Below are 23,119 nucleotides of genomic sequence, written 5' to 3' on the forward strand. Positions count from 1 at the left end.
GAAGGATGCAACGCAGGCCGTTTCTAACAATTGAAGCTCTGTCAAGGTTTTTAAAAGCTGCACACATAACTGCTGCAAATTGTGCGCACTAACAAATCTTTTAAATTACATCCCGTGTGCAACCTCGGTAGTCTGCTGCACTGCAGATTCTGAAATATATAGTACAAAAGCTTCTGCTTCACCATGTGTTCAAACCCCACTGATGTTAACCACGATAATGCAGCTCAAGACTTGATGACGTCTCCAACTTGCAACATAAAAGCACGCACACAGCTAAATGTTAAAGCAGGGGCTATCTCTGGCTTTTGTCTCTTTCACGTAACGGAAGACAATTGCACTACACGTCTGCTGCAAGGTATACTAAAGGGTTGCCATGGTGCATGCCGTACCTGCCAGGTTCACAATACAGTTGTAGAATTCCTATACAGGCCTCCCCTTTCTACCTTTGCTTCGACGTGTCTTTTGTTGGCGTGCGTTTCTCAGAGAAGGTGTGCTGCCGAGTAGCCATTGCCTTGCGCAGTTGCGTGACATCAGCAGAGCACATGCTCTCTTGCTCTGATTTTGCATGACCTTGGAGCAGACGATCCTGTGCCTTCAGGCATTGCTCACATTTTTTAAATGACGGTTAAAAATGTCAAATAATGTGCTGTTATGTTTTCTTTCGTTTGTGGTGATGGGCATTTGGAGTAATACAAGATTACAGTCTTAAACGCACAAGCACAAACCTATGAGCGAAGCTCGCTCATGCACCATTGTGCATGCGTCGTCATCAGGAGATTGAATTTGAGTTCCCTCGACCTGTTGGCAGGTCTGGTACCAGTGTTGTACAGAATGTAAGTACCCAGAAACAGTTTTTTCATAGACTATATCACACTTGCTGTTGCATGGAGTTTATTCACTCACTCACCAATATAATTAATACAATTAAAGGTGGCCAGCTGCAGAAAACCATTCACTGATTTGTACTTTAGACAATGTCGGTGTGTTTCATTAGATGAGCTAAATGTCAGACGCGATGGGGTTACCTGACAGAGCCGCAAGATTTCTCAGCACCTACGAGGTTTTCGAGGGCGGTATATAGGCTTAGTATGCTGGCTAGGGAACCGTCCGATGCTCGAGTGCGCCTAACATTAATGCTAAATTTGCCGCGCTCGGTGGGCATAGTTTTACGTGGATCTATATATAACATCTATAACATACGCCAGTTAGTAGCTACCACGGAGTTTCGTACAGCATGAAACTCTATGGCAATCTGATGGCAACTACATATGAAAATCATATCAATGGTATTTCTCCATCTTACGAAAATTCCATGCTTAAGAGGGGCTCTATTTTTCTCGGCATATTGTTACATTTTGCATTTATTCAGTAATTAGTTTCGGCACTAGAATATTCTAGTTCACTTCAGCGATGGGTTGTTAGTTTGAGCTAGTTCGTTTTAAACACCGCCGCCTTAGAAGCCCGCATAAACTAAAGTTGGCACTAGTTTCGGTTTCGCACGCACAAAGAAATGTATTCAATACTGCATCAAATATCAGCACTTTCTCTGAAACATAACACATGAATGTTAGCTTAAGTTTAATACTGGCAGCAAAACTTCTCTTGTGGCACTTTTGTGTTTGCGGCTTACGTTTTCATGGTAGTGATGATGAGGATGATGAACTAGGATCAAGCGTCATGGCGCCGAACAGAAGTTGGTCGCAGCAACAGCAGCAACCGCTTTCGAGCCATGTGCAGGCCCTCGCCTCGTTCTTCCAGGCCAACAGCCGCGTCAAAGACTACCAGGCTCACTCGTCCAAAGTGCACTCTGTCAACTGGAGCTGCGATGGCCGTCGGCTGGCCTGCGGAAGCTTCGACAAGACCGTCAGCATCTTCGTCTTGGACAAGGATCGTATGGTAAGTGCGCGCAGGCAATTCCGTCGCTTCAACAAGCACGCTAACGGATTTCGATCTACAAAATATGTTCTAATGGAAATGTATGTTTTGGAGAACTTTGAAAACGCGTATGTGTGGAGATACGCTTTCTTGAGTACTTTCTCGCCGGCCATTTACCGGGGTGCACCGCGCTCTTACTTGCACGCGTTGTAAAGACAAGAAGTGCGGAAATTAACGGCTCGACTTTCTTGAGGAGCGAGGAAGCTTATTACTGATCGCGTGTAGAGGTAACGCTAGGTTCTGGCTAGCCTAGAAGAAAGCTATGTGTGGTTTTGAGGACAAGGGGATAGATGCATCACTTTGTTGCCGATATAAACACCACGAAATGAAAATACCCGATTCACCTTTTCCTATTCCAGACGAAGGACAATGTGTTCAAAGGCCACGGAGACAGCGTCGACCAGCTGTGTTGGCACCCTTCGAACCCGGACCTTTTGTCGACGGCAAGTTTGGACAAGACCGTTCGGCTCTGGGATGCACGGACCCAGAAGTCCATCGCAGTTGTCGGCACCAAAGGTATTATAACACTTGTGCATTGTCAGGCGTGCCTGATTCATAGCTTTCGATTACTTCCAAACTACAAATTTTGGCACAAAGGCGGGACAAGGCAGGCTGGATGCTTTATTGTCCCACCTATTATGCACAGTTTTCCTTTTGAAATGTTGGTTGTGATGAAGAAACGTAGGTCACTGACTGATCAAGGTACCCGTAGGGGTACCGAAATGTCAAACCGCTTCTTTGACTTGGTCAGTGACCTACGTTTCTTCGTCACAACCATGCTTTTACCTGACCAGACCGTATTCCGTCAAACTCTGGGCTATACCTTTTGAAATGTTATACGAACTAACCAACCAACACACTGTTCTGAGGGGCAATACTGTCTGTGGTACCCTGTTGCAGCGCCTTTGGTGTGACCAATAAAGAAAGAATAGAGTTACTATTGTCAGTGTGTGGCGTCTTTGAACTAGTGCATTGCAAGTTGGCGGAATGTATGCACATTGCAGCGCCAGGAGATTACCTACAAATGTTTGGAAATAGTGTGGCTTTCTTTTGCTTTTTTTTTTTTTTTTTTTTGGTGATAGCAACTGCACTGTTTGGCTTTCACATGTTCTGAAGACGCCGCATTATAGAACCTAACATTGAAGATCTGCCGTGGCAACTTGCAGCCCAAAGTGCTTTAAAGGCACACTGAAGACAGCTAGCAAGATAATTTTTGACTACAGTCTCACCTTGTAGTCTCCTTAGAATTTATTCAATGGCAGAAGCTGCCTTTATTGCTGGGTGATCGCAAAAACACGTTTCTGTTCCTGATTAACTCCACAGCGATTTTTAAGGATGCAAACAACTGGCTGCTGTTTGTGTCGCAATAAGTCGGGAGCCAGCGAGGCAGCAATGTGGTGTATCAGTATTACAAGGATACCTCGCACCAAGCGGTTCTGTTGCGTTGGGTGGGGTCAGTTGTGTTTTTTCCAAACTCCTGCGCTCTTTGGTGCCATGCGAGGCAAAATCTTTTTCTGTGGGGTCTGTAGTAGACGAAATACAATTTTGTTCAGTTTGAAATAACTAGCCTTTGGTAACTCAATCCACCCTACTCCGGCCACGAAATACTATGCTTTTTTAACCGAGAAAACGGGAGAAATATTACTAGAGATTTCAGGTTTTTTTTTCGCTACAGTGACGTGTGATGGGCGGGAGTGACGTAACGCGGGCCGGCACTAGAACTGTAGTTTTCAGTGCGTTAACTGCACACTAGCATTCAAGCGATACAATCAAACGGAACTGGAGGCCCCGGTACAATTATCCGCTCTTGTTTCTTGCTGGCGGCTTAGGTTATTGGCCTCCAATCGCACAAGCAAGATTCCGTGACGTCATAGAAAAGTGGCCGGGAAGTGGCTTGGGATTCGCCACTGCTGCGTCTGTTTTTCCTAGTATCTCCATTATTTGTTTGAAGTTGGCGATAAAATTGGTGCATCATTGTTACCTGGACAGAGCAGATTAATGAACTACACTTGTATTTTGTCTTCATGGCCCCTTTAATAGACTCTGCGTAGATTGGCTGCCGTGCCACTTGCACGTCTGAGAAGATTGCACACCACGCACCTCTAGACATATACAGTCAAACCCGGTTATAGCGAACTGTAATATGCACCGCAATTAGTTCAATACATTAAAACCTCATTACAAGAGACACTTGGTTAGATGCATTTGAATTAAAGTAGTTTGGTTGGTTTTGCCATGTTCGCCATGTTAACAGCATTGCATACAAGAGACCTTGTTTACAAAAGACACATTTCCAGGGTCCCTTGAACATCTATGCAATAGTTTGACATAGCTGAACCCATCTATAACAAATTTTTTGTTACAAGATCTCAATACGAGATATTCCCCCCTTCGACACCGCCATTCCCGCATTGAGAAATGAACCCATAAAGTATACACATAACAATTCATTTATTGCATGCAATAAAGCTACTTTCCATCTTAACTGCCTACTTCGCAAAAAAGCGGGTTTTTTTTTTTTTGTTTTCACTTCCGTTTTGGCAGCGTCAGCTAGCACAGCATTCTTTACACGAGACATCGTTCGCACCAGTTCAAGTCCGTTTCTTTTAATATGGACGCAATATTAGCGGAGCACATTGACTGGCAAAGCGCTTCATTAAACGCCGGACGGCTTCTTTCCCTCGGGAAATCTGCAGTCTCTTCGGTGCTTTCAGCATCAGCAGTTGCCATGGCGTCAGCGAGAGGCTCACAGTTACGGCGAAGTCGTTGTAGACACTCAGCAAATCCTCTAAGGATGCTCCTTTCTACAAAGCATTAGGAACATTGGCGCAGTTCGCCAATGCTGCCGTCTTGGTCTGGACTTGCTGACCGGGCGAGTTTTGTCATGAATCCCGTGCATCGGAAACAGTTATGGAAAGCGTCGGGCGGCACGTCTCTCCATGCGAGGCTCCTCAACTCCATCGCGGCCAATCAACATCTCAATCGCCGCTCCAAGACCATGCATTTCGGCGGCAATTCTAGGCTCGCCGCGTTTGATATATGAGGTGCGAACTTCTTTGTAATGAATATGTTTCGCGTGCATTTTCGTAATGGATTTGGTCTATTCGTTCTATTCGGGTTTGACTGTGTGCACTGTTCGCATTTCCTGTGTCGGAAGTAACGAAGCAATCACTGGAAGATAGGGCCAGTAATGCATTGAAGGGATGCTTTTTGGTTCTGAGTCGTCCAAATCGTAGTGTACGTAGCACCCTCAGGCTCATGTGCACTCACACTTGTGTCTTTTTGAGGATTAAAGGTGGGGCAGTTGCATGAGGGTCCTTCCTTTTGCTTGCTTCACTGTGGTTATTTCTCTTATAGCCTTTACCAACATTCCTGGTGATGATGCCAACCACACAGCGAATATCGCCAAAGCCTTTCCTTCCAAAGTGTCATGTGGAGGCCCCATTCTCGATTTTACCTTGGAATGGTGGCCGTGAAGGTAAAGCCTGTTGTGATCAGCTTGCAGTTCGATTGGGGAGGTTGGAAGCCAATCAGAGGTGTCCTTGTTTTTTTCTGCCATCTTGTTTCAGTGGGGTATAGTAGGTGAAGTCAGAATGTGTCCCAAAGCTCATCCCAGTCTGCAGATGGCACCAACAGTTGGTCACTCGAAATCAGCTGAGTTTACCCAAAATTAGCATTTGCCAGAGATTTCTACCACAGCAAAAGACATACAGTATTGTCGTCATAAAAGTGGTCACGAACACTGTTCTGTACAAGAGTCATGTGATGATCTAGTTGCATGGAAACAAAACTTCCATAGTGAATTTTGGTGTCGCTGCCTAAATTTGTAAGTTTTGTTTGCGTCATATTGTTTCTTTTTTGTTTTTTGATTCTTAAACATAACACCAGAGTGGCCTGGTGTTTTCCCAAACTTGCCAATTATGTCTACTGTTTCCTGTGTAAGCTACACGGAATGGCCAGTAGTGGCGATACGTGCGTTCACATTTCTTGTCACTGTCTTAGAAATGCTGCAGGGAAGGGCAGTGTATTTGTGTCCTCCGTCAGCTTACTTATTGATCCAGGCCAACCTGTATTTTGCCTTTAGTGTCCTTTTAAGTGAGATGTGTCCGGTGTTCATCACTATTTTAGGTTGTGGGTCGCTCTCTGTTTGGACCCTGAGTCCGTGATTCAGCTAAATCATTTGTGCATGCTTCCTAGGTGGGAAAGCCTCACACTATTTTTCTACGGTGTGCGTAGTGGGTATAAAAGACGTGCCCTTCCTCCCCCTTCTTTCCCAGGGGAGAACATCAACATCTGCTGGTCGCCGGACGGCCAGACGATAGCGGTGGGCAACAAGGAGGACCTGGTGTCCTTCATCGATGTGCGCTCGCACAAGGTGCGCACCGACCAGCAGTTCAAGTTCGAGGTCAACGAGATCTCCTGGAACAACGCCAACACCCACTTCTTCCTCACCAGCGGCCAGGGCTGCATACACATCCTCAGGTGCGTCCCAGATTGATTGATTGATTGAGGGCCAAGGTTTTGCGAGTGGAAGGGCCACCCTCCCTCTTCTGCCCTGGTGGCGTCCTGGTGCGGTGTGTGAGAAGGTCACAGGTTTTTTGTGCGCATAACAAGACAACAGCAGCAACTTTGGCAGTCGCTGCTGAGAGCACGTCGGGAATTCCAGTGATAGCTTTTAGCGGTAACACTCGGGGGCTTGCTGCTGATGACGAGTTGCTGGTGAAGTATCCTCGGTATTCAATTGCGTGGAATGCATGCAGGCAACCAAGTGTGCGCCGCCATATCTGTGGCCAAGCGTCTGTTGCTAGGCGATGTTGTGCGCACGGCCCGCAGATCAGGCAGCCCTCTTCTCCTCCATGCAACCGTGTGAGTGCGCCCGTGGCTTCCGCGCCGCCAGCAGCCGATCGCAGAGGCCACGGTGCGCCGTCACTCGTTACGCCGGGCTCCGCGGGATGGCGGCACTTGTCAAGCTAAGCGCGACTGTGAAACACATGACTGTGTTTCACGTTACGAACTCTTCGCCGAACACAAATTATTGCGTCGAGTTCACTGTAAGTGCGATTAATAACATCTCTGTTGGCGCCTCAGTTTAGAATCGGATTGGAACAGAGCAGATGACGCACGCCGGTGTCTTTTTTTTTTCTTCGGCGTGCGGCCGCAGTGGCCCAGGCTGCGCCATGTCCGTGGCGCATCGGCCATGTCTGTGGCCGTTTCCAGTGTTGCCAAGTGAAGAAATTGACCGCTAAACTTTTCAACGAATACCGTCTATAGCTGTGTAGCTATATGCCCTGGGCATTTCTGAGTGCATCCGTGCACAGAAGGGATTGGTAGAATGGAGACGCTGTCTGTTTGTGTGAAGCATACGCAAGTTCTTTACATATGTCCTGTGCTCTTTGCGGCAGAGTGGCTTTACCATTGTTACCTGCGTTCTACTGCTTCTGCACAGTCTTTTGGTACAAGACGTATGGGGAGGGTGTGCGAGAAATGCTGCTGTGTGGTCTTGTGAATTCGGAGCAAGGTTTGTGCTTCGGGCTGAGCCTCCTCAAGTTTGTGAAGGAGAGAGAGGAGGTGGATTTTTCTTTTCCCTCTTTCTTTTCTTCCCCCCCCCCTGCCCATGCAGCTACCCGGAGCTGCAGCTGCAGACGGTGCTAAACGCGCACCCGGCCAACTGCATCTGCATCGAGTTTGACCCCACGGGCCGGTACTTTGCCACGGGCAGCGTGGATGCCCTGGTCAGCCTGTGGGACGTCCAGGAGCTCGCCTGCCTTCGCACCTTCTCCCGGTGGGTGCAGTGGTTGGTCACCGCCACAGCCACCCACACTTGAGGCGGGCAGGTTGGGCAAACTAAGCGATGACCCTGGCTATTCCAGACAAAAAAATGTTTTGGCCAGATCCCGTGCTATTCCGACAGGACTTCAAGGTTCCACCGCCCGCTTGCGTGGAGGCTGGCGCCAGAGAAGTTGATGTTTTTAAAGCAACGACACCTAAGGCAGCCATTTCAGTGTTGTGTCAAACAGGTGGCACTGGCTATCCGATTATGGTCAGTTAGACGCTATACAAAAAGGCGGGAGGGGCTTGAAGTTTGTCTACAAAGTAGTGTCATATTTTGGAATTGGGCATGCATAAGCGGATGTAAGAGAGATGGGCCTTGTAGATTTGAAGCAACTGATTAAGGGCGGACACTGGTCTTAAGGACATTTTTTGTTATTTTTTAGCCTATGTGCTTGAGACCCACATTATGTGCTTGAGACCGACACATTATGTGCATTTTAACATCCCGAGCACAAATATGCAGTCTACTTTCGTCTAGGTGGTGTAAGTTCAGAGTTGTGCAACATGTCATGTCATTTTATTTCGGGCAATTTTTTTTATTATTTACCTATGAAATACCCGAATACTTTTTACTCCTTTGTCCTCTAGAAAGACCATGGAGTGCAACTATAGCACAGCAGTATTTTTAACATTGTTTCTGCAATTGCAGTAAACTTACGAAAAGTCAGGTCATTAATTTCCAATGTTTTCGTGAAACAAACTGTATGAAAAATTGTGCTAGCAAAATAAATTTCATGCTTGTGCTTTTATTGCACTGTTCAGTTCCTAAGCTTTCGAATGCTGCAAAAAGGATACAAATCTGACCAGTACATCCCAAGATACTGCACCCAACAGTTGACCTCGTGGCAAAAAAGGTGGTCCTGAGAAAACAAGGCATGAAGTTTGGAAACATATGTGAAAATGGTCATTCAGGCAACTTCAAAGGGCAACAGCTTTGTAAATACTTATGGTACAGCTGTAGTATTTTTCAGGTACATTCTTTGGGACGTGTAGACTGCAAATAAATTTTGCCAAATTTTTGGTCCGCAATACCAGTGTCCCTCTTTAAAGGCCAACTGCACTCAAAATTTCGACCTCTTGAAAACCCTATTTTCGTATAGTCTGCTTAAAAAGAAAGCAACATGCAAAATACAACAGCTGAAATACGCGCGTGGACGCCGCAAGCGGCCAGCAAAAATCGGCGATTTTGAAACCGAAACCGAGCAGAGCGCGGCCATCGCAGTGACGTTGCAGCCGTCCAGCGAGCGGCTGGACGATCACCAGCTCGGGAGAAGGTCTGCGCGCAAGCTCTACGCGCGCACGTGCGCAGCCGAGCTCGACCGGTTCTCCGGCTGCGTGGCTGAGCAGAGGAAAAAGCCCCCGTCGGCTGGAACGTCACAGGCGCGTCATGGCTGTTTACGCGATCCGCCGGCAGGTGCAGCGTGGTCTGCGGCGGAGCTTTTTTAAACGCTTACGGCTGATTAACGAGGCGTTTTACGGGGCTGCCACTTGTGTCACAGCTGATTTGGGGGTACTTACTACACATTAAAAATAAATTTGGTCGAGGTGAAATTTGAGTGCAGTTGGCCTTTAATAGAACGCACTGCATTTCTAGCGTGTTTGTTGTGCTGGGTTTCCTGTATTTGTTTATTTGTTTGTTGTCCTTGCGGTTCATCTCTGACAGGCTGGAGTGGCCAGTGCGGACCATCAGCTTCAGCCACGATGGCAAGATGCTGGCATCGGCGTCCGAAGACCTCCTCATCGACATTGCTGACGTGGAAACAGGCAAGTTCTCTCCTGCTGTTGTCACCAACACAGGCCACCTGCCTCTTGCTTCTGGGGACGGCAATAGATATGCCTAGCTTAAAGAAAGAAGAAAACGTGGCGCAAACTAGACGTGGACAAAGAAAACGAGGTAAAACATATACAGGCGTATACGTATACGCGTATAAACCATTAAACAGAGTAGGGTTAGTTGTGTGCTGAAATTCCATGCTGAACTTTACTAGGTTTTATCAGCGATTCGAAATGTTCGATCTGTTCATGACGGTATCGACTACATATACTGGCTGCTCATTTTTCGCTTCTTCTCCTAGTACATGACCAGGTATTTCTGCGTCTTACCATGGTACAGTAAGCTGGCAATTTGAAATATACCCTTTTATATACTAGTTGTCCAAAGATGCCACCCATGAAACAATGTTGTAGCGAGGTGTGAGCTGCTCCGTTTTTTAATTAACGCGTTTTCTGTTGTCTTTGTGGTCTCTTGTTGATGCACTTGTCTAGTACCCCTGCTACACTGGCGTCCGAATGTCATTCGAACCGAACGCCATTTGACTCAAATGAGAGGCTTCGAATGCCATTTATGGCGAATTCCATTGGGCAAACAGGAGCAAGTGGAGCGAGCAGCCAGAGCAGCACACGGGAGTAACGGGGACGCGTGCTTTCGTTCCGCGAATGAAACATTCGCGCTGCTCCGGGAGCAGTGAAAAGAGGGGGAGGGCGAGATGTCAAGAGTCATGTGACCAAACGTTTCCCACGCTCGCTTCCCGGAGCATTTCGCTCGCTCGCGATGTTCGCACGCAGTTATTCCTCGCCAGTTTTGCCGGTTTTGTGTCTGCCTTCCGCATGGCGATGAATGAAGAAGCCGAGCGGATGTTCATGTTCACGATAAAGGGGTCGCCATCGTGTCTCCCAAAAATTAGCTGCGAACGATAACAGCGTCCACCGTCTTTTCCAGATACGACTCTACCTTCGGTCGCTGCTCCGGTGGGGTGAACAGGTGCTCGAACATAAACTCATGCAATGTCAAATCGTCGTCGTCGTCGCTGCTGCTGCTGTCTGATGATGAGCTTGCGCTTGAATCTGGGGTGCTTTCCTCATCTAAAAGTAGCAGCAATTCCTTGTCGAGACGGCCGCGCTTAGCTGCTGCCGTACGCACTGAGCGACTACCGCGGCTGCTGGATTCTGCCATTTTTCCTCCGCCACCCGGGGATAAAACCAGAAGTGACGCAAAAGAGGTCATGTGACTTCCTTGGCGTTCCGTGTTACTCCGCCGCTGGCGACGGAGCACCGAGAACTGCTCTCGGCTACTCTCGGCGCCAAAAAAGTGCTCTTCATCGACCAATGAAACACAACGCCCCTGCTCCTGCCCGACCACTGGAAGACGCCAGAACTCGCGAGAGCACTTTGGGTGCAGTTAGAAGTGCTCCTGTTCGCCCAATGGAAAGCGCTATTAGAATCTGCCATGCTCCACTACAGATGGCATTTGAAAGCTTTTACAATCGCTCGCCATGCTGCGTGGCGCTTGTGCTGTCGAGTTCTGTTTTTACAACAATAGTGCAACAATCAAATTTAGCAGCAGTATTTGGCATTAAAATGATATCACATGACAGTTTTTTTTTTAAATTTTAAATCGCAGTCAAGTTTTTTTTTTATGCTTTGGGTGCATTTTTTGTGCTGTCTGGCCACACTGGTTTGTCACTTGCTCGCACTGGTGCTGAGAGTGGAATTGTTACATCCTGGTATCATGATTTAAGTGAACGAAAAGTTAACGAAGTCCCACAATTAAGAATATTTTGTTTGTTCTAAGTATGCTCCAGTTGGAAGTAGCAAGCCCAAGATCACTTTCTCAGGCTGACCTTTTCTCCTTTTCAATAGTAATAGTACTAGTAGTGCCAACACATGGTGGAGTTGAAGCGCACTTCTGAGATTATGGAAACAAGGTCACATTGTGCTTGACAGAACACCGCGTCGCATTTGGAAGTTCCTGCCAAGTGCACTTACTGCACGCAAGCTTTAAAAAATAAAAGGCTGCGTTGTAGTGCCAGTCTGCTTCGTAATAAAGTGACGCTAGCTCTTTTGTGACGTTATTAAAAAGACTCGGGTGGCCAAGTGGACTTCATGAATGGTTGGGAAGACCTTGTGCTTCGGCTTCCTACTACTACTATGTGTGTTTTAATGGTGCAAGGGCATGATTTGGTTTCCCGTGATGTGTTGCCCTATCTGCAAAGGAACAACTCAGGCTTGGATTGGATTTGAACGGCTGAATTGACTGCCCGCTTCTCTTATCCCGCAGGGGAGAAGATCTTTGAGGTGCCGTGCGAGTCGCCCACCTTCACGATCGCCTGGCACCCCAAGCGGCACCTGCTGGCCTTTGCCTGCGACGACAAGGGCGAGCGGGACCAGGACGCAGGCACCGTCAAGCTGTTCGGCCTGCCCAGTTCCTCCTCCTCCTGATCCACCCCCACTCCCGCCCTGGTGGCCGCCACCAGCGGCCGTGTACATAATAAATAAAACACTCATCCCTTAGTGCGAGTGGGGCTTCGCTTCTTTGAATGTACCCTTGACGCGTCATTGTTGGCCTCTGATCAAGGAATCTAGATGGACTAAGTTTGGCTTCGGCACGTGTTAAAAGGGCCATGAAGACAAAATGCAAGTTTGGTTCATTCGAAAGATTGCCTCGTTAGAATCATGCTGACACCACTTTTGACGTAAACTTCGCTCAAATAAGCTGTGGAAGTAGGAAGAAAAAAGAAGGGAATGGTCATACGACCCACTAGTTCGTTTCCTGCAACAGAGCCTATGATGTCATACGTGGCAGCTCTGCGATTGGCCGGGGCCGGCAAAAGCAAATACAAATTAGGCAGGGCTTGTAAGCTTGCCGAACGAGCTATTCGGGCTTAAATTTAGGGCACATTCTTTTTATATCGGTGTTAATGGTGGGACAAACAGTGCAAGTTATGAAAGCACACGTAAACCTAGAAGTACCGATGCGCAGTGCTGTTGGTACTGCGCGCACTATGCTTGTTTTAACTGCACAGCACTGCGAGGCTTTGGGGTTGTCTCGGACAACACTGGCTGATGGGCGTAAGCGATGTTGTCTTAAGTGCCCATATTTGTCGAGCAAGCACCATGTTTGACGAAACGATTATTTTCTCCATGAACAAAAACAAGCCATGTTTCAATACGGTCACAAACAGACCAAAGGCAGAAAACGGCTTGCCGCGGTGTGGTGGCGCCATCTAGGTTGACTAACGGAAAACAAGTCTCCGCTCTGCACCAAGTTTAGCTGGAAGACCTGTTCTTATAATGACATGGGAAACGTCGTTCAAACATGCATTTTGGCACGAGAATAAAAATTTTAGCTTAAATTGATTAATTTCGCGGTGAATAAAGCATCGTTTGCTTCCGGACAAGCACTGGGGGCACTTTACAACGCGAAATCTTTTGAATAAAACTTGTTCTTTGTCTTCATGGCCCCTCTGAAGGGACTACGAAAAGGCATTCAATTTTGCCCGTGCTCGTCACTCACTGCCGTGCAGTCTCTGCCAACAGTCTGGCTAGTTTGATGGTCAAATTGCAATCCTCCATGCTTCTTGGTGAAAACAGAAACGCGGCAAAATTGCGGTGAAGTCGTGCAAAATGCGTCGCGTTAAAACTGAATCGGAAATGTCAAGAGGTGCACGAAGCAAGGGGGTGCAACATTGAAAAGCAAGATGTCTACGATGACTCCAAGAGTAGCGCTTTTTCTTTTTTGAAGCTAGAGCAGGTTGCTTGAGATTGAAGAGCTTCATAAGGATGTGTACCCCAGAATAATCGCATGTGTGTGGTCTGTAGAAGAGAGGAAATGGGAACTATCACATACATTAGTCGGAACATAGTTGTATTCGTCCGAATTCGTGTGAGGGAAATGTCCACCTTGCCAAAGCCCTAGAATTCAAAGGTAATACACAGAAATGCAAAGCGATGCAAGCGGCTGCAAGGAGATTGGTATGCTGAGAGAGGAAAAGCAAAGGGGCGAATATTAAGGTGAACAGATGCCACTTGTTATTAAGAAAATCAGCTTTACTTGAGCCTGCCACTAATACGAGCCATAGGGGTACCGTAGCGGCGCACACCGCTATCAGTACATGATTGGCAAAATACACAAAGCATCAGTAGTCCAGTCAACAGGCCAGCAAAAATCCCATGTGTTGCTTTCCACAGCGATTTAGGTAGAACCAGTGTGACATTAGCGACACGTGGTTCCATACATGCGTCGGGCACGGTGAATCAGCGTGCTGCACTGCGTTTAGCGTGCTTTCAGGTGTACAGAAATGCTTTCTAGCACAAAGGTAGCTATACTGTAGATGCATTAACGTGTACAAGGTGACGTGTCATCACCCTGATATGCACTCTACCAAATCAGCACCACTATTTGCTTTGAGCTTCAGTGATTATCGTTAAATCACGGCCAGAAACGCACTGTTGGAGCCACTTTTTCTCAGCAGGCGATGGACAACTTACGTTCTCTTTAGTAATAACTCTCTCTTGTACTGGGGCATAAAATAGCAGGATGATAAGCTTGTAAAAGCTTGAACTGCAATACTGCGAGAAATTGTTCACCCCAATATGAAGGAGGTTCCAACAACACGGCATCTTTGTAATGCAGTGGGTCTCAATGCTTTGTCCTTTCCACATGCTCTTCTGGAACCGACATTGAAACTTAGGTGTGAAGCATCCACAATCAAGTCTATCCTGAAAAGTTTAGGCATGAACTGTTGGACAAGGGATGTTGGGAATGGGGTGTAAATTTGAGCCGTTAGTGGATCATTTTTTCGTGCGGCATATATGTTTAAAACGTACAACTGACACATGATCAGAAAGCAAGTCTAGAAATTTTCTAGCTTTTACAACAACAAACGGTTGTAGTGCAAGAGATTTGTGGAAATTGGCACCATGTTTGGGTGGCTCTTGCACTATTAGTAGGAGCCGTAGTAAAATTGGTACCAGCAGGTGTTCGAAGTACCAGCTACCTGTCGCATGTAGCGGGCGAAAGTCTTGTTTCGTTGTCTGAAGCAACTGAGCCTATGGCTGTTGCCGAGTTTAAACACAAACATGTTGAATCATTGACTAACCCACTGCTGCTGTTTGCCGACCTCTTTTGGTGCTTGGAATAAAAACTGCCCGATTTTAGCTTCTCACAAAGTATACTGTAAGTGTCTGTGGTAGATCACGTCACCACAGTGAAAGAAGCAGAGAGTTCAAAATTTGACCCTTTAATTCTCTGCAGTCAAGAGCAGCTGTTCACTTTGCGACCGCTTTCACAACTTTTCGATCTCGTCGAACCACTGTTACCTAGTGACGACACATAGCTGTGTTGCCTGCTAAAATGATCTTTGCTTTTGCTGATTGATTGATTGTAGGGTTTAACGCGCCGACGCAACGCATGCGATGAGGTGCGCCGTAGTTGAGGGCTCCGGATTACTAATCTCGACCACCTGGGGATCTTTAACGTGCGTTGAAATCTCGTACACACGGGCGTTTCTGCTTTTCGCCTCCATCAGAAAAGCGGCCGCCGCGGCCAGGAATCGAACCTGCGACCTTGTGCTCAGCTCTTTGCTTTTGCTAAAAGCTCTAGAATTTTTGTGAGAATGTAGCCTTGCTTTGCTCGCAGCAATGCCAAAACAGAGCATTCAGATGTGGCAAGCCACGAAGTAGCTAAGTGCTGCTCTTTGCAGCAAACAAAAGCGCACGAACACGGAAAAGCTTGTTGAGCCCAGCTTGGCAGCAGACAGGAGGAACATTTCCCTGCTTTCGGGATGGGCTCAACAACCGATCTTTAATAGTTGACCACAAACCTCTCATTGAAGGCAGCAATGCTTGCCGTTGGACATTATGGTGAGGTATGAACTGCCCGTTCTTCCAAATACCACAGTTATATACAGCTCCCTTCAAATGATTGTTGTACAGCAATACTACTTATATAACAAAGGGAGTAAAGCTCCCAGATTCTACTTCGTGACTTATTGTGTTTCCCTTGCTTTGCCACACTCTTGTAAGAAAGGGTCACATTTTTTTTGTTGCTGCTTCTAGAGCTTATAAAACGCCCGAACTCCCTGCACTTTTTTGAACGAATGCCCACACCAGAAAAAGGCCTTCTCAGATGCGCAGCCTCTGCCGAAATTCCCCAATACACCATCAGTGATCCTGCACTTGCACAATGCATGCACCGAAAAAAGAAAAAAGGCAACTTTGCTGTGTGGGTCGCACAACCGCCACTTTAATGTACATGCACATTGTTCCAGGTACCGAGGGGCTCTATCCTTGACCTTGCTTCAGAGCTGCTTCAACAGAGCTGTCATTTTGGACTGCTCTGATTTTTTTTGCCCATACAGTTTTTATTGAGAGAGCATCCCTGGACTGTCACTGAACTGCTTAGAGTTACTGTGAACTGGCAAATAAAAATGGCCCCAGAACAAGCTTTTAGAAAGGTCAGAGCAATCTTTCCTAAAGCCCATTCTGATTGGCTTCCAGTTTTGCCACGAAGGCTGCAAAAGCCAATCAGAGAAGAGCTTCGTGCACCACCTCAAACCTGTAGCTTTGAGGAAACATCAAGGACAAAGCCCCTGTGTTGGGAACCGTGCCTCACCATTTCCACAGCACCTGCCACCTCAAAAGGCACACTGTTGACGACAGACACCGATCGCATCGCAATGCGACATTCAAGAAGCCACGATTGAGAGTATAGCACGCTCTTTTTTGGTCTTCTTTTTCTTGCGCTCCTTAAAAGCTCTCGTCGCGTCCGTGAAGAGTGCCACCTCTTCGCGTGCGTCGATCTCCCGCTGCAGAAAGTTGAGTCCAGCCAGGTTGAAGCCGACTTCATCCCTGGCTTGGCCCAGGTGCGCGAGCGTGCAGAGTCGAAGCCGATCCACAACCGGCACCAGCGCCGCTGTGGCCCCGATCTGTCCGCTGTGCACTCGAAGCAGGAAGAAGAGGCAGCGACAGCACAGCTCGGCTTCCCAGTTTCGGCTCAGCAGCTCGGCAAGAACCTGGAAAGAACACAAACATAGTTGCTTCACTGTACGAGAAAGGTTGAAACAGGTAAAGCTTATCTGCCCAACAGCTCCATCAATTTCTGCCCAGGGTAAATTTTGGTTGGCTCAATCACTTTTCGGTGCTGTACTACTTGAAGACGAACTGAGTTAGTGCACATTCTCAAGTAAGCATGTATTCATTATAAGACACCACCTCATTATAGTTTGTCTAAACAATGAAGTATACATGCTGCAACAAGACAATCACAAAAACGTCAACACACGAATTAATTTAGTTTAACGATGCCAAGTGGCATTTAAAACATGTCATGTGCTGTTTTGGCAGCTGGCTGTGCAAAAACAATTTTGCAGAAAGGTTTCTTAATGATTTGACTTCAGGAGAGGCAATTTTTTTTTCTCATTTTCTCCACCATGTCTGCACAGACGAGAAACAACATAAAACGGTACCATCAGCACGTTTAATCAGAGTTCCCTGACATGTGGAGCTACGGAACTCCCCGTAGATCTCTGTTTATTCATTACAGGACGGCCCCTGATTTCCCCTTTGTTTCCGGACTTACGTGCTGGGGTCACATCCAATGACAGAAGGCTGAACTAGCAGGCAGTGCAACGCCACATTTACCACATTAACCTAATCGCTTAAAACTGCCAAGACAGTTCGAGAGGCTTTCTTTTATTGCTAAAAAGAAAAATGTGCAAAAGGGCTGGACGAATGTTTTTTATGTGTGAGTATGCCATAATAAACAGTAGTAAAAATGACAAGAAGTGAGGGTGAGACGATGTGTGCAAGTGCCACATTTCAAGGTGGCATACTGGTATACACAACTGGTATACATGAAGAAGTCTACCCTTGCCATGCTGGAATACACAAGTGGTATGCAGTAGAACCCCGCTGTTACGTTTCTCACTGTTGCGCTCTCCTGGCTGTTACGTTGTTTGTGATCGGTCCCTGCATAGCTCCCACAGGATACAATGTACTGCGAACCCCGCTGTGACGTTGCAACTGTGGGCCCGTTCCCGAATGATGCGTTGCAACCTGACACTCCAAAGCCGCTTGGGCACTGCAATTTTGGCTTTTGATGAGTCTTGGCCAGGCTTTGTTACTCAACTGGCTACAAGAAGCCGCGAGCAAGTTGGAGAGGCCGTCACTAGATGGCCATCCGCCAAAAATGCTATTACCCTCATCATTGTGCTCCCAACAGAAGCTTCGGAACACTGGAAGTGCGTGATGTTACCGCCGCCACTGTTGCAATGGTGCCGTGCAGCGTTTTTAGATTAGGTCAGCTGGCAAAGAGCGCGGCCTTCCAGTACCACGGTGTGGGCCCGTGCTGCCACTGACCAGGCAGTGGCGCTGCGGTAGCGTTTAGATCGGTCTCGGCGCATCGTCTGCTGCTCCTTCTTTGCTACTCTTGGTGCTTTCTACACCACCCACACAGTAACTTTCGCCAGTTTTGTCGCACAAAGGCCCATCATTTTGGCAGGACGCGACACTCCCTTTGGGTGGTTTTCTGCATGACTTTGGCGTCTTAGTTTTGAAAGGTGCTCAGGTATGTTAGGAAAAGTATGGGGCACTGCGCTCTCCCTCAGGGTCCACCTGCCTCGCGGTATCTTTAGTCTGACCGTTCACGATGTGTTTGTAACAGTGGACGATGTCTGAAGGCTCACAATCAATGTCACAGCCGTATGTTTGTGACATAACCTTGAAGTTTTTCCATGGAATCGTGCTTTCCCACACCTTCAATCCATCAGGATGCTACAGCGCCTTGAAGAAATGCCGCGGCACGGACTTTGCCGCTGCCGAAGAAACTCCGAACGGCAGCCCGGCGCGCAGCACGTCAACAAACTGCACCGACACTTCGGAGATCCACTAAAATATGTATGCACGATAATAGCACAGAGTTAATAGGTTAATACAGACATGAGGGCAACAATGGAGCTCTAGATAGGGGGTGATTTAACGACGCCAGTTAGACGCCGGCCCATTTTCGTGGCTTTCCTCACTCTTACGTTTTCCTGGCTGTTACGTTTTTTTTTTTTACCGGTCTGGTGAAAAACGTATTAACGGGGTCCCAGTGTACATGAAAAAGTCAACCCCTGGCATGCTTCAAGGGAGGTGCAACAGCAAAAGTGCAAAACTGCTGGTACTCAGTTGCTGAGACTACAACAGCCAACTGCGAGCCATTTTATTAATCAGTCCCAAACTGACTGACACTGCCTGGTTCTTTGGATGCATCCTCGTGCTTGTTTCCTCATGAATTTACATGGCGCCTGCAGCCCCTTAAGAGGGTTTTTCCCAGCACATCCACTGCAGACCAGTAAATCGAGCAAACTCTACGTTTTACACTGAGGTACTCGTTAGCCGCAGCACCTTGAGGTTAACAGATAGAAGACTGAACAGCAGGTTTATGCAATTACACAGCGCAGTCACCCAACCGTGAAGTTACCCCCTTTCCTAGGGTCAACTACCCGCACCGGGATCCCCACCTTGAGAAGGTCGACGACGTAGCCAAACGGCAAGACCAGCAGCGTCTCTTCCAGTTCGCTGTACCGGATCCTCCGGAGGGTCTCCAGCATGTACCGGTCAGGGCAGCTCGTCTGGTACACGGTCATCAGTGGGTGCGGCGCTGGGGGAGCGACCGGCTCCGCCGTCTTCGCTTTCCTCTCCGCCTCGTACTCCTGCAACTTGGCTCGCTGTTCCCGGTAGACGTCGATGGCCTCCAGGAGCCGCTCGGCGATCTTGACCGTCTCGGTCGTCTTCTTGGCAGCCAGACCGACCTCGTCCTTGCCGCCCTCCCTCGGGATGACCGCCTCCTCGAGGCTGGCGCCGCCGGCCTCGAACTCGGCCTCCCGCTCGTTCTCCCGCTCTTCCTCCAGCACCAGGGGCTCGTCCGTCTTGAGCCAGAGGCGCAGGGACCGGTCATGTGAGGCGGTCACCATGTGCCGACCGTCCGGACTGATGGCCAGTGCCCAGATCTCTGCCTGGTGACCCTCGAGGGTGACGATCTGCAAGAGGTGTCGGTTTTGAGAGCTCGCTGGGTACAGGAAAACATCCAGAAAAAGTATGGGATTTATTTTTAAAATGCATCAGATGAAATTAATGCGTAGCCCACTACAATGCTTGCATAAAGGCAACTATGTTTGGCAATAAGTATTAAGGCACTACAAGCACTGATAAGCACATTGCGATTCTGTGTTTAAAAACGAGTACCTAGGATGGGCATAGCTAAGTGGGGTGTTTCGGTGTCAGAACACCCCTCCCACCCATTCCGGCCTTTCCGCCTATGCATTTACACATGAAAATGCAAAAGCTATAATAAGAGAGTATGGGTTTCTTTACAAGAATTGCCGTTGACAAAACATGGTGTGCGCTGATATTTTATCAACGAAACAACGATCTTGGCTTTATTAAACCAGAAGAATGAATTAACCGAGTGTTCAGCACAGGGTGTTCAGCACAGGGTTTTTGTTCTTTCTTTTTTTACAGCAGCATATAACACCCCCCAAAAAACATTTCTGGCCGTGAGCTGTTCCCGTGATTTTTTGGACTTACTATGCTTATAAACAACTCCAGTGACGACAAACAAACTGCGTGAGACAAGGCAGACGATATCACGCATTCATAGCAAACCCCTTTCAAAACGCGCGCGCACTGACGTCACGGGTCCGGCGCTTTGGCGGAGTGATACACTACATGAGGTGGTGCCGTTCTTGAGTTGTAACCGAGCATAATTTCAGATCTGTTGGGGGGGTACACATAGCCTGTTTCTTCACTATAGGCATTGCACAGCCATCTTTATTCCCTTTCAGAGCTTAACTTATATTTCTGTATGTACCCATGCTTAACCATTCTGACCACGCCAAAAGGCTGGTTTTTGCTTGTGTATCAATGGCTTAGTACGTCAGCCTGTGACAGAAAGTGCCTACATTAGATTCGTAAATCAGTTTTCACTGTTGTAGAAAATAAATTCCAAGGAGAAAGCGTAATGGAGTGCCCCATGTGTCTAAACCCAGCACCTAGTGTAAAATGCATGTACGAGGAATTTTAAAATATACACGACTTTTAAGGTTACTTAGTTATGCTAGTTTTGGGCTGTTAAATATTGGGTCAGCCGTTTTAGTTTTTGGCTCTCAGCTAGCTCCAAACACGTGGCTACCTTTTGGAAGTTGTCAGCGTCCCACTGCTTGACCGTCGCATCCTTGCTGCCCGTGAAGAACATGTGCGTCTTGGGCAGGAACTGCAGGCACATGACGCTGTCGTCGTGCGCCAGGATGGACCGGTGGCAGTCGCCAAAGTCCAGCCCCCAGATCTTGACCGTGCGGTCGGCCGAGCCGGTCGCCAGCAAGGTGCTGTCGTAGCTGACGTCCATGCACAGCGCGGGGAACTTGTGGCCGTACATGGAGAGGAAGAACTTGAGCGTGTCCATGAAGAAGACCTTGACCGTGCTGTCCATGAGGGACACGGCCAGCAGCTTACCATTGGGAGTGACCCGCACGCACAGCACGTCTTCGTCCAGCTGGAGGGTCCTGGTGTGCACAAGAGCCAAGACCTTCGCACCACCATCCCGGTCGACGAGGTCAAAGTCCCAGAACTTGACCGTCTTGTCGCCGCTCCCCGAAACGAGGCCCCTCTTGTCCTGGTACAGGTCCAGGGACCACACGGGGCCAGTGTGGGCCGGGATGTCTTCGAGCAGGCTCTTGGCCCCGATGTCGAACAGCTGAAGTTTGCCCGTCTTGGTGCCGACGATGCAGTGCCGGTCGCCGGGCAGGAACGAACAGCAGAGGCCGTAGTCGCATGCCATGCTGCGCAGGCACTGCTGACTCGTGCGCCCCCACACCTTGACCGTCTCGCCACTGACCGACAGGACAGCTGTGTTGTCGGAGCTGAATGACAGGGCCCTCACGTCGCTCCTGTGACCGGCCTGTTGGACGCCGTCGGCCAACACTGGCGCGACGGCTTTGTCTGCCACGCTGATCGCGTAGAACTCGATCTTGTTGTTTTTGAGGCCAACCGCCACCTTTGCCAAACCTTGTTTCACCGAGAAGACGTCGAGGCAGCACGGCTTGCTGGAGCACTTGAACGATTGCAATCTCTCCACGGTGTCGGCGATGGTGAGGTTGACTTGAGGCTTGTCCTCGAGCTGCTCGTCGGGTTGGTCCTCGGAGGAAGCAGACTTGAGCTGTCGTTTCCTGAGCCTGCGCGCTCTTTTCTGCAGCTTGCTCTTCATAGTGGCCTCGTCGTTGAGGCTGAAGACTTCGACGACGGAGTCGATGCCGTGGCACAGAATGGCCCGCTCCGCCGGGTCCACGACGAGCGAGCACACGCGACCCCGGCCTTCTCTCACGACGCTGCCGAACTTCGTGCACGTCAGCGGACACCCAACTTCGTCTTCCGCCTCTTCGTCGTCGACGTCGCCTTTGTCCTCTTCCGCAGCATCCGCCTTGGTCTTCTTGGCATCTGCCGCGATCTCCGAGGTTTGCCCCTGTTTGTCGGCGATCGCCCACACTCGCAGCTCACTGTCGGCGCTGCCGGTCACGAGCCAGGTGTCCTGGCGGACGAGAACGAAGTCCCACACTTCGCCGCGATGCCCCACGAGTGTCTTGAAGCAGTGCTGCGTGTCCAGGTCCCAGAACTTGACGAAGGTGTCCTTGGAACTCGACACGAGCACGTTCTTGCGCTGCCTCATGAAACGGCACCGCGTCACGACCCCCTTATGCCCTTTGAGCCTGAACATACCGGCCTCTCCCACCACGTCCCACAGGATGATGACCGCGTCCTTTCCAGCCGACGCCAGGCGGCCCTCGTCGAAGTCGAGGCTGGTGACGGCCGCTTTGTGGCCCTGGAAAGTGATGGCGGCCTCCCCATTTGGCTGCTCGACGTCGAAGATTCTCACGGCGCCGTCGGCGTAGCCAACAGCCAGGTGCCGGTGATCGGGGCTGGTGGCGAGGCACGTGGTGGAGTGCTTTTGGCCTCGGAACTCTCTAACCTTCTGCTTGGTCTTGGAGTCCCACAGGATCACGTTCTCGCAGGCTGTCACGGCGTAGTAACGAGAAGCCGCGTTTTGGTAGCGCACGAAAGCGACCCTCGCCTCGGCACTCGCCAAAACTCCGAACACTGGGCCGCTGGTGTAGCGTAGGTACTGATGCGTCAACGGCATCTTCGCGCCTGAAACTAATTAAACCACGGTCGATCACACGTTAAAGACGCGAACAGAGTTGGTTCGGGCACTCATGCTTGTTTAGGCAGCGTGGAGGCTGCCATGTGCTCTTTAGAATGTCGCGTCTTGTTTTCGAGCCAGACTTTACAGAACTTTGCCTTTGCGATAAGTGGCAGCACTGAATGCTTAAAAATAATAAAACAAATTTTCTTTTGACTTAAAAAAATCACACAATTTATTCTTTTTAAATGTTAAATAATTTGTGTATTGCTTGTGCGTTGCTTAAATAATTGCTTATGCTAAACATTTTAGGCATTACAAGCGCTGGCAAACACTTATATTCAAGCTGCACATTGCATTACCATAGAGTTTTATATTGTGCATTACATCTATGTAGTT

The 23,119-nt window shown here is 48.6% G+C and overlaps 2 protein-coding genes across 2 annotated transcripts; one reads left to right on the plus strand and one right to left on the minus strand.

The window, feature by feature from the left end:
* The first annotated feature begins 1,652 nt into the window (after window positions 1–1,652).
* Window positions 1,653–12,057, plus strand: Tex (THO complex 3 homolog tex). The gene is made up of 6 exons (XM_077680365.1): window positions 1,653–1,896; window positions 2,295–2,451; window positions 6,213–6,417; window positions 7,556–7,717; window positions 9,431–9,531; window positions 11,825–12,057. Exons 1-6 carry the CDS (start codon window positions 1,678–1,680, stop codon window positions 11,983–11,985), a joined length of 1,005 nt encoding a protein of 334 aa, XP_077536491.1. The 5' UTR covers window positions 1,653–1,677; the 3' UTR covers window positions 11,986–12,057.
* A 2,713-nt stretch (window positions 12,058–14,770) lies between these two features.
* Window positions 14,771–22,856, minus strand: LOC144149880 (WD repeat-containing protein 3). The gene is made up of 3 exons (XM_077681595.1): window positions 20,720–22,856; window positions 19,050–19,568; window positions 14,771–16,559 (listed from the first exon to the last, which is right to left on the minus strand). Exons 1-3 carry the CDS (start codon window positions 22,718–22,720, stop codon window positions 16,233–16,235), a joined length of 2,847 nt encoding a protein of 948 aa, XP_077537721.1. The 5' UTR covers window positions 22,721–22,856; the 3' UTR covers window positions 14,771–16,232.
* Between the last annotated feature and the right edge of the window lie 263 nt (window positions 22,857–23,119).

Source organism: Haemaphysalis longicornis, unplaced genomic scaffold (genome assembly GCF_048455015.1).
Source record: "Haemaphysalis longicornis isolate Haplotype H1 unplaced genomic scaffold, Haemaphysalis longicornis Haplotype H1 scaffold_8, whole genome shotgun sequence".
Lineage (NCBI taxonomy): Eukaryota > Metazoa > Arthropoda > Arachnida > Ixodida > Ixodidae > Haemaphysalis > Haemaphysalis longicornis.

Excerpts from the sequence above, each read along its gene's own strand:
- Tex (XM_077680365.1), top strand. The coding sequence starts at position 1,678 with ATGGCGCCGAACAGAAGTTGGTCGCAGCAACAGCAGCAACCGCTTTCG. Across the intron at positions 1,897-2,294 it reads TCTTGGACAAGGATCGTATG|ACGAAGGACAATGTGTTCAA; the intron begins GTAAGTGCGCGC and ends TTCCTATTCCAG. Across the intron at positions 6,418-7,555 it reads GGCTGCATACACATCCTCAG|CTACCCGGAGCTGCAGCTGC; the intron begins GTGCGTCCCAGA and ends CTGCCCATGCAG.
- LOC144149880 (XM_077681595.1), bottom strand. The coding sequence starts at position 22,720 with ATGCCGTTGACGCATCAGTACCTACGCTACACCAGCGGCCCAGTGTTC. Across the intron at positions 19,569-20,719 it reads ACGCTGACAACTTCCAAAAG|ATCGTCACCCTCGAGGGTCA; the intron begins GTAGCCACGTGT and ends CACCTCTTGCAG. Across the intron at positions 16,560-19,049 it reads ACGTCGTCGACCTTCTCAAG|GTTCTTGCCGAGCTGCTGAG; the intron begins GTGGGGATCCCG and ends TGTTCTTTCCAG.